General features: G+C 36.6%; 1 protein-coding gene across 7 annotated transcripts in view; it reads left to right on the top strand.

The window, feature by feature from the left end:
• The window catches only part of INPP4B (inositol polyphosphate-4-phosphatase type II B), a 616104-nt gene that overhangs the window by 521669 nt on the left and 80392 nt on the right, over positions 1-14043 (top strand). For all 7 annotated transcript variants that reach the window (XR_013960877.1, XM_080673789.1, XM_080673791.1 and 4 more), the window contains 2 exons: positions 997-1174; positions 7850-8053. Coding sequence is in view for 6 of the 7 variants with exons in the window: in XM_080673789.1 (XP_080529915.1) it covers positions 997-1174; positions 7850-8053 (382 nt within the window). In the remaining variant the exon portion in view is untranslated. The remainder of the gene's footprint in view (positions 1-996; positions 1175-7849; positions 8054-14043) is intronic.

Genomic DNA, 14043 nt, shown 5'->3' with positions numbered 1-14043 from the left:
TAGTAGCAAGGTATTGTGAAAAGTGCTTTGACAGTTGGATACAAAGGGATATAAGCATGCTTTGCACCAACCATGTGAATGCAACGACCATGACTTCTCTCTTTTTCCCCTTTGCCTGGTGCTTGGCTATTTTCTTCCTTTCCCTGCTGGAATGCCTCCTTTATCTTTCCTAATGAAACTGGCCAAAGATTTCTTCCCTCCATGGAATTCCTACCCCCATAACATAACCTGCTTGACCAGTTCCTAGATGATGTTTTAAAAGGCAGAAATCAATTTTAGATTTTTTTTATAACAAATGAAAAGCCACAGGAACTAAAAGGGTGATGATAAAATAGCATAATGTAATTTTTTTTCCTGGAAATGCCCTTTTTCTCTACAATCAAATTCTCCATATGCCCACTTGGCATTAAATTCTTTTCTCAGCTATTAAAATGCACCCCTTTGTCCCAAGTATCATGGGGGAAGATATAGGTAGTAGTTATTGGCTGCTTGCTCTGTGTCAAGCACTCTGTTAGGCACTTCCCATGAATGACCACCAACCCAACCCACCTCTTATAAATAACTGTTTGGATAATTATGCCCACCTCCCTCATGAAGAAGCAGAAGGCTGCTCAAGGTCACCCAGCTAGTAAGTACCAGAGCTGGGATTTATATTCAGTCTTTTCCCTCTGTGCTGTGTGACCTCAAATTTATTAATAATTAATACTAATTTATTTTGATGGTTAATATTTGATGTGTAAACATAAAGAATGTTCCTAGTAGGTGAGTAAGAACTAGATTTATTGTACCTAGTCTTAAAAAAATACCTTGTTCATTTTACTTTTAAAAGAACAACAACTCTTCTTAGGACACTGTAAAAATCTCTTAGAATAGTTCTTACCTGTTCAATAGGAAGTAATGGCATATGGACTTATGTTTATGATTTGCCATCTGATATTAAGGTCTGCAAATTCTTTCTGCTTTGTGTATAACTTGTCTTTCTCTTTGTTGTTGTAGTACTGGCTACCAGTTTATTTACTATTCACCTGAAAACACAGCCAAAGCAAAGGAAGTTCTCAGCAACATCAATCAACTACAACCTCTGATAGCAACCCATGCAGACCTACTGCTTAATTCTGCAAGCCAGCATTCTCCAGACAGCTTGAAGAATTCTTTAAAGATGCTTTCAGAAAAAGTAAGATCCAAATCATTCCTACAGTGGGGAAAGTGAAATACCCCAATCCGCATGGGTGTTGCTTTATGCATACATTGCCTTTCCTAGCACCTGGAAATGTAAAATAGACCAAGTTAAAAAGTAAGCTTCTAAGTATTGCCACAGGATCAAACTGAATTGGCCTCATTCTCTTTTCAAATCTCACTGAGCACTGATTTTTTTTTTTCCTGGTAGGAAATGAAACCTGTTATTGGTTGGTATATATTTTTTCTTTTCCTTGATATCCTTCATTATCTTTGGTTGGTGGCCTTCTCAAATGAATTAAATTAGATTTTGAAAATTATTTTCCTCTGGTGATCACCTATATTATATGCATATGAAGCTATACATTTAACTGGGAATTCGCTTCATTTGAAAACAGGACTGGAATGTGAATTCTTATCAGTGACATGGGGTAATTTCTCTGCCTGATTCGCTTTCAACATTATCTACTGGGAGAAGGTTCTAAAATTTTCCAAAAATATTAGTTACTGTTTGAAATGTTAGTGGGACCTAAGCCTTAATTTTTCTAGGGGTGACTTGCACCTTATATACAGAGAGGACAGGTAGCCTGGCAAAGGTAGATGCTACATCAATTCCATAACTAATCAGGGCAACTGAATGACACAGAGAGAACCAAGGTAGAAAACGACAAATTGCAGTTTGATTTTAAATATAAAACCAGGTGTCCTGGTGTCTAATTTCAATACAGTTATCCTTAACCTCTGCATTCTGAGGACACCTTGCAATTTATTATGAGATCCTTTCAGTAAATATGTCCTTGAAGAAACTGACCAAAGAAAGTTCTCATGGTGTTATCCTATATAATAAAAGCCTAATATACTAAGTGTCCGACCATTCGTTCAACCGTTTGACCAGTTGCTATGATGCACACTGACCACCAGGGGGCAGATGCTTCGATTGGTAGGTTAGCTTGCTGCTGGGGTCTGGCCAATCGGGACTGGGCGAGACAGGCTGGACATGCCCTGGAGCCCTCCTGTGGTCTCTCCCCGCCCCCCGGCTGGCCAATCTCTCATGTTCCTCCCTGGCCTCTAAAATATTTCTTCTAATTAATTTCCTTTCAATGTGCATGAATCCGTGCACTGGGCCTCTAGTTTTGAATAAAACAACAATGTAGTTTTTTGCAGCCCTAAAGAACAGATTCATAGAAACCTGGATATGATAGGTGTATATTTTTTATTCAGATATGTTAATTTATAATAATAATACCTTTTACTTATTTAACATTTTAGTTTAAAGAGTACATTATTATAATTTTCTCATAGGATATAAGTAATATCTATTTATATTAAAAATTAGCTAATATCTGTTCAGAAAGGTCAAATGAATTGTCTAATTAAAAAGTAAAATAGTCAAAGCCCAAGACTTCCAGTTCAAAATGCAGCATTCCTTCTATGTCAGATCAGGTGCCTCCATCATGACCAGGGAGGGAAAAACTGACCAAAATTTTACAGGTACTGACTTCGCCAAATCTTGTGCTTCGTGACTGGTGTTATTTTACTTCATCTTGAAGTGGTGGGTACATCCTGATGGTCTAGCTCACTTCCAGAGGCAGTTTCCAGGCCGTAGCACTAGGAGGGGAAAAACAAGGAGGGAGGAAACTTTCTGGTATCCTCTATGTAATATATGCATTTTGACTTTTACATTTTTAAAATTACAAAGAAAATTTTAGACAAACTCATCAGCAATGCTTAAGTATTCAGATAGTCAATAAATATATCTAATCGTCAATAAATATATTGTGGCCAGAAAAAAGAGAAGCGGGGAGAGGAAAGTGTTACACACAGTAAAATAATACAATTTTATTTTGGTCCAGTTCTTTTTGGAATTTTCTGAGTGGAGGTGAGGCTTTTTGGATTCACCTAAGCAGAAATGTTAGTAGGTAGCACATCGCTGCAGTGATCACAGAGCAGTATTTATGTTCTTCCTGTGCACTGGGCAGGGCCTTGTCATTTCATACATCATTTACAACTTGCTGCAGTGATTTGGGTGGGGGGACAGGGCAGGTATTTTCTCCTCCTTTAATTCAGCATCGCTCCAACTTTCCCCCTATATTTGTTTTACTGAGTAGACACGCTTTGTCTTCTAATAAATCTGTCAGCCCTTGAAACCAGGAGGATCTTTTTAGGTTTACAAGCCATGCATTTTCATTTTAAGAATGTGTGGCTGGAAGATCAAATAATTATCCAAGTTAACAGAATTTTGCATAGTCTCTCAAGACAATTTGTAACTTACGATTTAAAATAAAGTATGATTCATTTCTACCCTGCCATGCCGCTGGTGGTTCAGACTCCATGCCCCAAGACGGGTCTTCTATTTTTTAATTAATTAATTAAATTTGCTACTAATGACTTACTGAACACTTTTGCAAGTTTGAGCGAAAAGAATTTTTTGTTGTTGTTTTTTGTTTGTTTGTTTTTAAAGCAAGCTTGCAGAACTTTCCATTTCAGGGTGACTTCCTTTTTCCTACGGTGCCTGTGCTGTGGGGGCAAGATGGCAGACTACTTATTTTTTCCACTCTAGGAAGGTCATAGAGCAGTCAAACCTTGATCCGCTGCCCACATGGGTCAGTAGTTTCAACATCAGCAAGGAAGCAGGCAGTTGGGAGGGAGATAAAATCAGCTACCTCTGTGTGTTTTTTCTAATTATGGGTCGAAATTTTCTGCTTCATTATATGCTTGGTATATTCTATTGAATAACAGGAATTTTGTATTTTACATCCCTGGATTTTATTGTATTCCTTTAAATAATGTTGGATTTTGTGCTGGTGTGAAGTTAAGTTATTAGCAATCAGTAAGATCCTTTCAAGCTTTATTTTTAAGCCCTGTTAGAGCAGGAGCCAGAGCAGCCTTTAACCTAGGACTAATTTAGCCCCTCTACTAGGGCCACACCCTTCTGAGGGCTCTACACAATGCCCTATGTGTTTCAAAGCCCGCTCTGCTGGTGGGAAGATGAGCTATTCCCAGCCCTTATGACCCCGGATCCTCTACAGTGGTCGGCAAACTCATTAGTCAACAGAGCGGCAAACCAAGGCTCGCAAGCCGCATGTGGCTCACAAGCTGCAGTTTGCGGACCACTGCTCTAGCACATGCAGATCAGTACTCAGGTAAAGATGTAGCAGCGCCCATTTACAGATCATCAGGGCTCTTTGTGTGCAGTTCCCTCCTTTCTGGCACTCTTTTCTATGAATTCTAACTAACCACTTGGGCTTTTCCAAGCTCTAATCTCTGTTTTCTCAGTTTGAGAAGTTCATATGTGGCTTCTTCCTCCTTGTGCCATAGCCTGGAAACTGCCTCTGGAAGTAAGCTAGATAGTTAGAAGGATCATATAGTTTATCCCTCTATGCTGCCTATTTTCCAATGCCCTGCGGAATAATTAAAGCATATCAAATTTAAAAATAAAAGGGATTCTTTCTTTCCATATATATGACAACTAAAATGATAGTCACTTGTTTATTCCATTGGCTACTTCCATATTATAGGTGGGATTAGACATAGCTTTGAATTTTTTTCAGTGACAATAAGGTCATTCTAAATAGAAGGGGACTTTGATTAATTTGTTGAGATTTCTAGTTAAAAAGAGTCATTTTAAATGAACATATACTAACTATTTCTCTGCCATTGATAGTCAGGAAACTAGGAAATTTATTCCCAGGAGAAATAATTTTTAGTACTTTTATACTTGCTGATAATTCAAGTTACTTTGAAAATATATATGAGAATATGAATTGGAGAAATGTCAGTAAGGCAGAAAAACATTTCATTTTTCAGATAACATTTCTCTCTTTAAAATATCAAACGAAAAATGGGTTGCCTGTGCTTAAGTTTATGCTTTTTTTATTATATTATTGAACTGATATTTTAAATGAATTGTTTTGCCTACCCTTATGATAACATTTAGACAACCTTTCTTTTTTAACTTAATGTAATGTGAGCTGAGTCAGAAAAGAAAATAGCTTATCAGAACTCCAAGGCAAGAGGCAACTCAGAGACATGGTCACATTCTAGCCATGAATTTTAGCTTCCCTAGTATCCTCTCAGTTGCAATAACAACAAAATACAGGCGTTTTGGAATTCTGTGGACTATATTAATCTCTATAAGCTTATTTATTTTACTGTAAAATAGCGGGGTCTACATTGGTCTATACTAAGTAATGCTGCTCAAGAAAATTAAGATTTGTTTCCAGTTCATGTGAATAGACTATTTTCTATTTTCTAACAGAATGCGATTCTACATACAGGATCTTGAGAGTTTCCAAGGAGTCAGATAAGTTTTTCAGCATAAACACAAATTAAAAGATCAGCTATTATTGTGTTCTCTTAAGATTTTGTGTATTATATTATATTACAACCCAAAATTTCTGAGTTGTAAAACTATAAGAATCTACTGTATTATCTCCCATTACTTGGTGATAAATCAACCCAAGAGAGATTTGAATAAATGAAGTGTGTGCACGCTATGGGGAGAAAATGATTGCAATGATAAGAACCATACAAGATTTCATTGCATGTGAATAAATATTTAGCTACATGGTAATTATGTGAGTGGTATATGACTAGAGATATAATAGCAGGAATTCAAAGAAGGCAAGCTGTTTTGCTCTGAAAATAAATCAAAAGACTTTATTGAAATTACCAACAGAGAAATAGTCTAGTTAAGTTGAATGGAAGTAAATTTACATTTTTAATATTTACATTAACATTGATAGACACATTTATGCTATATGGAAAATTATGTAAACAACATTTTTCCCCATTTTGCTATAACTATACTGACCTGTTTGAATACTGTCAAGCCAATTTTTCCAAGTGTTTTTTAATTAAAAAGGTGCTTTTTACTTTGATTTCCTAGTTTGTTATAAAAATATTTTCCAATCTTTTATTCTTATATAATGTTTTTTTCCATATTTCTTGTTTAATACCCTTTAAAGTGCCTCTAGATTAAAAGAGTGGCCGAAACCGGTTTGGCTCAGTGGATAGAGCGTCAGCCTGCAGACTGAAAGGTCCCAGGTTCGATTCCGGGTCAAGGGCACGTACCTTGGTTGCGGGCACATCCCCAGTAGGAGGTGTGCAGGAGGCAGCTGATCGATGTTTCTCTCTCATCGATGTTTCTAACTCTCTATCCCTCTCCCTTCCTCTCTGTAAAATATCAATAAAATATATTTAAAAAAATAAAATAAAATAAAAAAATAAAAGAGTGTTTAAAATATTTAATAAAGTTTAGCAGTGAAGATAGTTACATGGGCAATTGTGGACACAATTCTGAGAGCTAGTAGCTGTTCAAAACACTTGGGAAGTTTGAGGTTGGGAAGAAGGGGAAAGACAGAAACCTCTAGTTGCAGTGGCTGGGAGTTGGTGTGGAGTAAGGGGAAAAGCTACTGAATTTGTCAGTAAACGGGATCTGTTCCATTTGTGCTGCTAATACGCAGTCTGCCTTGGACAGGTCACCACAATGGTTTCTTAGTTTCCTTATCTGGTAAATGAAGAGGTCCACTTTAAAGTCCATTTCAATTCTAGAATTTCATGATCTATTGCTAAGAAGAGCTATGACATCATCTTATTAGGTCCCTGGTTTAACTGATTTTCTTTAATTGCATGGACACAACAGGGAGACAGAGACTATTTATTAACCATCAGTTAGACATGGCAGTGTTGACTGTATGTGAGAGAGCACCAATAAACAGGTACCCAGGCTATAGCTATAGACTTACAGCAGTCAGCATTGTAGTCAAGAGTCACATTAAATGGTAATTATTTCAACTGTTATTGAAAATAATGCTATGATTTGAAGGACCCCTTCCTAAGAGATTACAAAGGATAAATATGATAACAATATAGGTCAGTGTGTGAGTGACTTCTCCACTCTTTGAACAGATTGTGAGCCCATGTGCATGCTAAGTGTACTATGACACAGAAAATCAATCACTGCCCCCTCCAGTATATTATGGGGTGAAGCTATTAAACATTTCACCGGGAAATTGAAAAGTACAGCTGTGAAGTTCTTTATCGCTGGGAAGCTGTCATTATTCCAGTACTCGCTAGGTTATTTACCATCAGCCTGTAAAATCCTCCATGGTAGGTTTTACAGTAACCTCGCTAACATCGAGCACTACTGAAACCATTTGGTGGAGGAGACAGTTAGGGGGCAATAATAAGGAATAAAAGCCAAATGTTTTCATGAGAAAACTGCTTATGTCATCTCTACTGTTGAAATTTGTAAAAAGCAAGTCACCTGCCTCTAAAAGACATATCTTTCTTTAGCCGTTAACACTGTTTAAAATGTAGACTGTCCATAATCTAATGACATTATCCTTTCAGGTCTATTTGGAATTACTTGAAAGGTAGATGGTTTTTGAATGATTATTCCTAGTGAAACCCATCTCCAATGATAGGATGTGGAACTAAAAGTGAGAGGCTGAGGAGACAGATGGTGTTTATAGGGCACATGGAACCTCCGCATTGACTTTTAGAGCAGTAGGACTCAAGGCCTTGGCAACATCCCCAAACCAAACGATGTTCCATTGATTGGTATGAATCATTTTCTCTCAAGTGCCAACGAATCTGCAATTGACCTTTTCAAAGCTCTATGCTGAGATGCCTACCATGGTATTTCTAATCCTTGTCAATTTCTTTCCAGACAGAGCTTTTTGTTCATGCTTTTAAGGATCAGCTGGTCAGAAGCGCTCTGTTAGCACTTTACACTGCCAGGCCAGGAGGCATCCTTAAAAAGCCACCTTCGCCTAAGAGTAGCACAGAGGAGAGCAGTCCCCAGGATCTACCCCCACCAATGAGAAGGCAAGACTCCATACCCCATCATTCAGACTACGATGAGGAAGAGTGGGTAAGTCTCTTGCACATCACTTCCTTCCCAATGTTCAGTCCGGGGAAATTAAGTCAGCATAATAAGAAATCTCTGCTTTTTATCCAAACAAGGTAGAAAGCAGTCACGATACAGATTGTGGGTGAATCAGTCTCATTTTTATTTCAGGGCAAATTATAAATGGAAGTTTTATTCCTAGATCACATTTATTTGACATAAAAATGTATTTGGTGTCAAATAAATAATATATATACAACCAAGAATATGTCATCAAAGCAAAGATGCCACAACTGCTAGATTCTATACCTTTCCTTATTTATTGCCAAGGTAATATAAACCATTACAATTGTTCTTTAGAAAAATAGTGTGCAATTATCTATAATGCACTACTCAGATGCAACAAGTATTTTCATTGTTGTAACCCAGTGTTTTAGTTCCAGACATAGGTTAGAATGTATTGGCATTTAAATGGCAGTGGACATAAAGATCTCTTAAATCCCTCTCCTCATAGTTCTATGATTAAAAAGATGTTCCTCTAGGTATTCTAAAATTAGCAGAAGGATGGCCACATAAAGCATCTGAAAAAAAGTAAAGCCAAGTGCCCTGGCCAGTGTGGCTCAGTTGGTTGAGTATCGTCCCGTGCACCCGTAGGTCGCTGGTTCAGTTCCTGAGCAGGGCACATACCCTGGATTCTGGCTCTATCTCCAGTAGGGGACATGGAGGAGGCAGTCGATCAATGTTTCTCTCTTACAGTGATGTTTCTCTTCCCCTAAACATCTTTCTCTAAAAAAAAAAATAATCAATAAAAACATATAAAGCCAAGTAAACCAAAGAAGCCAGTGTGGATGGGAACTCTAGTTGGGCCGATAAGACAGGAGAAACATGAAAGTGCTGGGTGAGGGAGACCAGTGTGTTACTCCTGAACCAATACCTATTAATTTTCTAAGGCCCCTCCAAATTATATGCCTGCACGGAAGGAAACTCTTTGCTGTAGCATATGTTTAACCAAGAAAAGAGTATGCCAGCTGTATTAGATGTTAAACAGTTAATAATTACTATTCCTGCTACCCAAAATTTAAAAGTGTTCAGGGAATAAATTATTGGAAAAGCCCAGATCTCTCAAAAAATTGCTGTCTCAAGTGCTGTGAAGTGATGGCTGCTCTTTCTTCTGATAAAATTTCTATCCCAGGAAAACCAGAGCTGGGTTCCAAGAGGTAAATGCTGAATAAGTATTTGTTGTTGCTGATTAAGATTGCATTCCTCCCACAGAAGCATTTTCAAAAGAGCAAATCTAATATTTCTGCCTTTTACCTCACCTTTTCCTTCAATTTATTGAGAGCTCCAAGGCACTCGCCCCTCTTAACCTCTCTGAAGTTCGATTTTCTCAACTGCAAGCACCTGTTTGGCTTAGGGTGGTCATGAGATAAACGATTTACCTGTGTGATAGTGCTCCATTACCTGGAAAGGCCAAGGCCAAGGCATTGGATGACTGTAGAATTTTTCTATATTCCTTTTTTTTAGGATATTTAACTTAAATAATCTGATTATGAGGATCAGTACTATTCCTTGTGATAAAAGAGAAAACTGCATATTATAAACTGCTCTATCAAAAAAATGCATATTATGAATTTTAAGAGTTTGGGTAGATATAGAAAAGAACTTAAGCTTTTCATAAATAATTGCTATTTTATGTAAACTCAAGTGAGTATTTTGGAATTTGGGGTATCGTTGGTTTTTATAATTTTCACCTCACTGTGTTATGCTAATCCTCCCTCATATCTCATCTTCCTCCTGCTACACAAAAATGTCCCTCTTCTGCCTCCCTCCTTATTTCCTTTACTTTACATAATTTTGGGGACTTTCTAAATCGTAGCTGTTCCAAATTGGAAGGTAACTATTAGGTCCTCAGAGTCTAGTGGTAGATAAAAACATGTTAACAAATAGTGGCAAAAGGTTATGACAAAGGTTGGAGAGAGACAGATGGTAGAAGGTGGGCTCCATTAATGTGACTTCAACTCAACATTTGATACGCAGAACCTTCTTATGACAGGCAAAGATGGAAGGGAGTGGGAAACATACGGTGAGGTGAGCAGGTGTCACTGAACCATTCAGTTCAGTGGGGTCACTGAGCACCTGTTTTGAGGGCAGTGAAAAAAGGAGCTTTTCCAGGCCTTCTTCTTGGCTTATAGGTGGTAATCTGCATGTCCTCATGATGTTTTCTGGGGTGCTACTCTGTCTCCAAATTTCCCTTTTCATAAGGACTCTTTATCTCTGGATCCCATTCTTATTAGAAAGTATATAAAACTTTGTCTAAATTTACCATAGTTATAAGGGAAATATTTCCCACTCAGAGAAGTTACTTCTAACTCTCTACTCCAAAATAATTCTACTCTATTTGCCAGCAATAACAGAATTTGATTGTTAGATTCTTTTTTTTATTCTTTTTTTAATTTCTTTATTGATTAAGGTATTACATATGTGTCCTTATTCCCCCATTACCTCCCACCCCCCATTCATGCCCCCACCCCCCTGTTGTCTGTGTCCATTGATTAGGCTCATATGCATGCATATAAGTCCTTTGGTTGATCTCTCCCCCTTACCCCCACCGTCCCCTACCTTCCCTGAGGTTTGACGTTCTGATTGATGTTTCTCTGTCTCTGGATCTGTTTTTGTTCATCAGTTTATGTTGCTCATTATATTCCACAAATGAGTGAGATCATGTGATATTTATCTTTCTCTGCCTGGCTTATTTCACTTAGCATAATGCTCTCCATCTCCATCCATGTTGTTGCAAATGGAAAGAACTCCTTTTTTACCGCAGCGTAGTATTCCATTATGTAGATGTACCCCAGTTTTTTAATCCACTCATCTGCTGATAGGCACCTAGGCTGTTTCCAAATCTTAGCTATGGTGAATTGTGCTGCTTATGAACATAGGGGTGCATATATCCTTTCTGATTGGTGTTTCTAGCTTCTTGGGATATATTCCTAGAAGTGGGATCACTGGGTCAAATGGGAGTTCCATTTTTACTTTTTTGAGGAAACTCCATACTGTTCTCCACAGTGGCTGCACCAGTCTGCATTCCCACCAGCAGTGCACGAGGGTTCCTTTTTCTCCGCATCCTCGCCAGCACTTTTTGTTAGTTGATTTGTTGATGATAGCCATTCTGACAGGTGTGAGATGGTATCGCATTATTGTTTTGATTTGCATCTCTGATGATTAGTGACTTTGAGCAGGTTTTCATATGTCTCTTGGCCTTCCTTCTGTCTTCTTTCAAAAAGTATCTATTTAGGTCAGTTGCCCATTTTTGATTGGGTTGTTTATCTTCTTTTTGTTAAGTTGTATGAGTTCCCTGTAAATGTTGGAGATTAAACCCTTATCATTGATATCATTGGCAAATATGTTCTCCCATGCAGTGGGCTTTCTTGTTGTTTTATTGATGGTTTCCTTTGCTGTGCTAAAGCTTTCTATTTTGATGTAGTCCCATTTGTTTATTTTCTCTCTAGTTTCCATTGCCCTAGGAGCAGTATCAGTGAAGAAATTGCTTCAGCATATGTCTGAGATTTCTCTGCCTGTGGATTCCTCTAGTATTTTTATGGTTTCCTGTCTTATGTTTAAGTCCTTGATCCATTTTGAGTTTATTTTTGTGTATGGTGTAAATTGGTGATCTAGTTTTATTTTTTTTCATGTATTTGTCCCATTTTCCTAACACCATTTATTGAAGAGACTGTCTTAACTCTATTGTATGTTCATGCATCGTTTGTCAAATATTAATTGAGCATAGTGATTTGGATTGATTTCTGGGTTCTCTATTTTATTCCATTGATCTATATGTCTGTTCTTGTGCCAGTACTAGGCAGTTTTGAGAACAGTGGCTTTGTAATACAGCTTGATATCTGGTATTGAGATCCCTCCTACTTTGTTCTTCTTTCTCAGGATTGCTGTAGCTATTCGGGGTCTTTTTTTTATTCCAGATGAATTTTTTGAAGGTTCCTTCTAGGTCTGTGAAATATGCCATTGGTATTTTAAGATTCTTATTGTTAACCACTTTCTATTAAAAAATTTTCTTTGTCAAGACATGAAAATTCTTTTTTTAAAAAAAAAAAACACAGAAAAAAGTCACCAAAGCTATAACCATTTAACATTATTTCCAAATTTTTAACTAACTTTGAAAAGTTTTATAAATTCAAAGAAAATATAGCCAATTGAAAATGCCTTTGGAGATTGTGCTAGTAAATGAATTGGAAACAAGTCTGTGTACCACTTTTCTAGCTAATTAGGTATTAGAAAAGTTTCAGCGCTGATTACAAGTCGTCAACTTCCTGAATTAATTCAGTGTTTTAAATAAATTTAATTGGGTTTCTGTGATATATGAAACTATTCTCTGATCACTTATATTGGTTTAGGTTTAGACATAAGACCACAGTAGCTCCATTTTTAAAAATCTATTTGTTCTATTTAATTTCCTGTAGTGACTGTAGTTTTAACAGTTGCCTAACATGAACAACTGCATGGAGCTTCTTAACAATAAATATTTTGAAAGTGAATGCATGTTAGTAAAATAACTTCTGAATACTTTGCTGACACATGCAGAATCTTTCTTTTTGAGGTCATGAGAATGAATCTTTATTAATTCTAAATCAGTATGAGCCTGCCTCTTTTCAACTTGTTTTTTTAGCAAAATTAATGACATGAATCTAGATAATAATTATCTAGTCAGTATGGAAGAGATTGAAACTAAAATGATCACTGACCAAAAAAGTCTGTTATTTGCATAATTTTTCTTATTAATTATTGAGTGCTTTGAAGGTTGATATCCTGAAAAGTTGGTAAACAATGAAATTCCAAAGGAATATTAGATTTTATGACAATCTGTGCAAATAGGCTAATATAGCATTCTTCATCTTTGAGCTGGTAAAGATGACATACTGCTTGTCTTCCTCTACATTTCTACAACAGATGCTTCCAACAGCTGGGATTCCAAGATTAGTTTGCCCAAAATATGAATGCATGTCATCCAACGAAAGGATTAAGTTGACCCAGTTTTGTAGTTTCCAGTAATTACACTATTCTCTGTAACACTGTGATTTAATGTCAACATTAGTACATTGATGTGTTTGGGCTGAAGTCCGCCTACCTTCATTTAAAAAATTGTTTTAAAGAAAGGTTTAAAAAAAGAAACTTCTGAACCTTTATATTCTGATACATTCTAGCAAAGAGAAGAATAAGAAAACTATTATTATTTATCCCAAACCTACTTTTTAGCTGAACTACATTTCTGTATCAGACATTTAAGCATTCAAATTACCTAATTAATTCCCTCTTCATGTTGTAAATGTAAATCAAATTTTAAATTTTAGTTGCATTCTTAAGTTAGGAGAACATTTGCTATGCCTTATTAAGGTAAAATGTGTTTATGTCACATGAACACAATAGATGATCCACATTAATCCATAACAACTTTTTAAGAATTTTATAGATCATAGAAACAATAGCACAGATTCACAGTAATATTTATGTCAGGCATCCTGATAATAAAGTCCATTTATATCCTGAAAAAAAATGTGATTTCTCCGTAACTCAATATTCACAAAGATTGCATTTTGGAATAAGATTTACACAAACCAGTTTCTAATATGTTTGTTATCAACATCTCACAGTTCATTTGGTATTACACCTTTCTCTAATGATGTCTAGAACAAATATGAATGCCTAATCTTAACAGAAGTATTAATAGAGCAGTTTATATTACCATAATTGGTAGCAATGATCACAGATAGTTTCAAAATATTACTAACTGTTGAGGACAAACATATTTTTGCCAGATAACCCTATAAGCAATCTTCAGTGATTTGTATTCTCAGAGTCTCTTGCAGGCTTCTGTCTTCATCTTAGACTTTACCTCTAGGGAAAATCATTCAGGCCATGCATAACGCAGGGATACCTATGCAAATTGATTTTCAAAAGAGAATCTGTTCAGCTTTCTGACTAGCTAGAATTACGCTTTGTGA

The sequence above is a fragment of the Plecotus auritus genome, assembly GCF_963455305.1.
Source record: "Plecotus auritus genome assembly, chromosome: 6".
Lineage (NCBI taxonomy): Eukaryota > Metazoa > Chordata > Mammalia > Chiroptera > Vespertilionidae > Plecotus > Plecotus auritus.
This window is presented reverse-complemented; position numbering and strand designations above follow the sequence as displayed.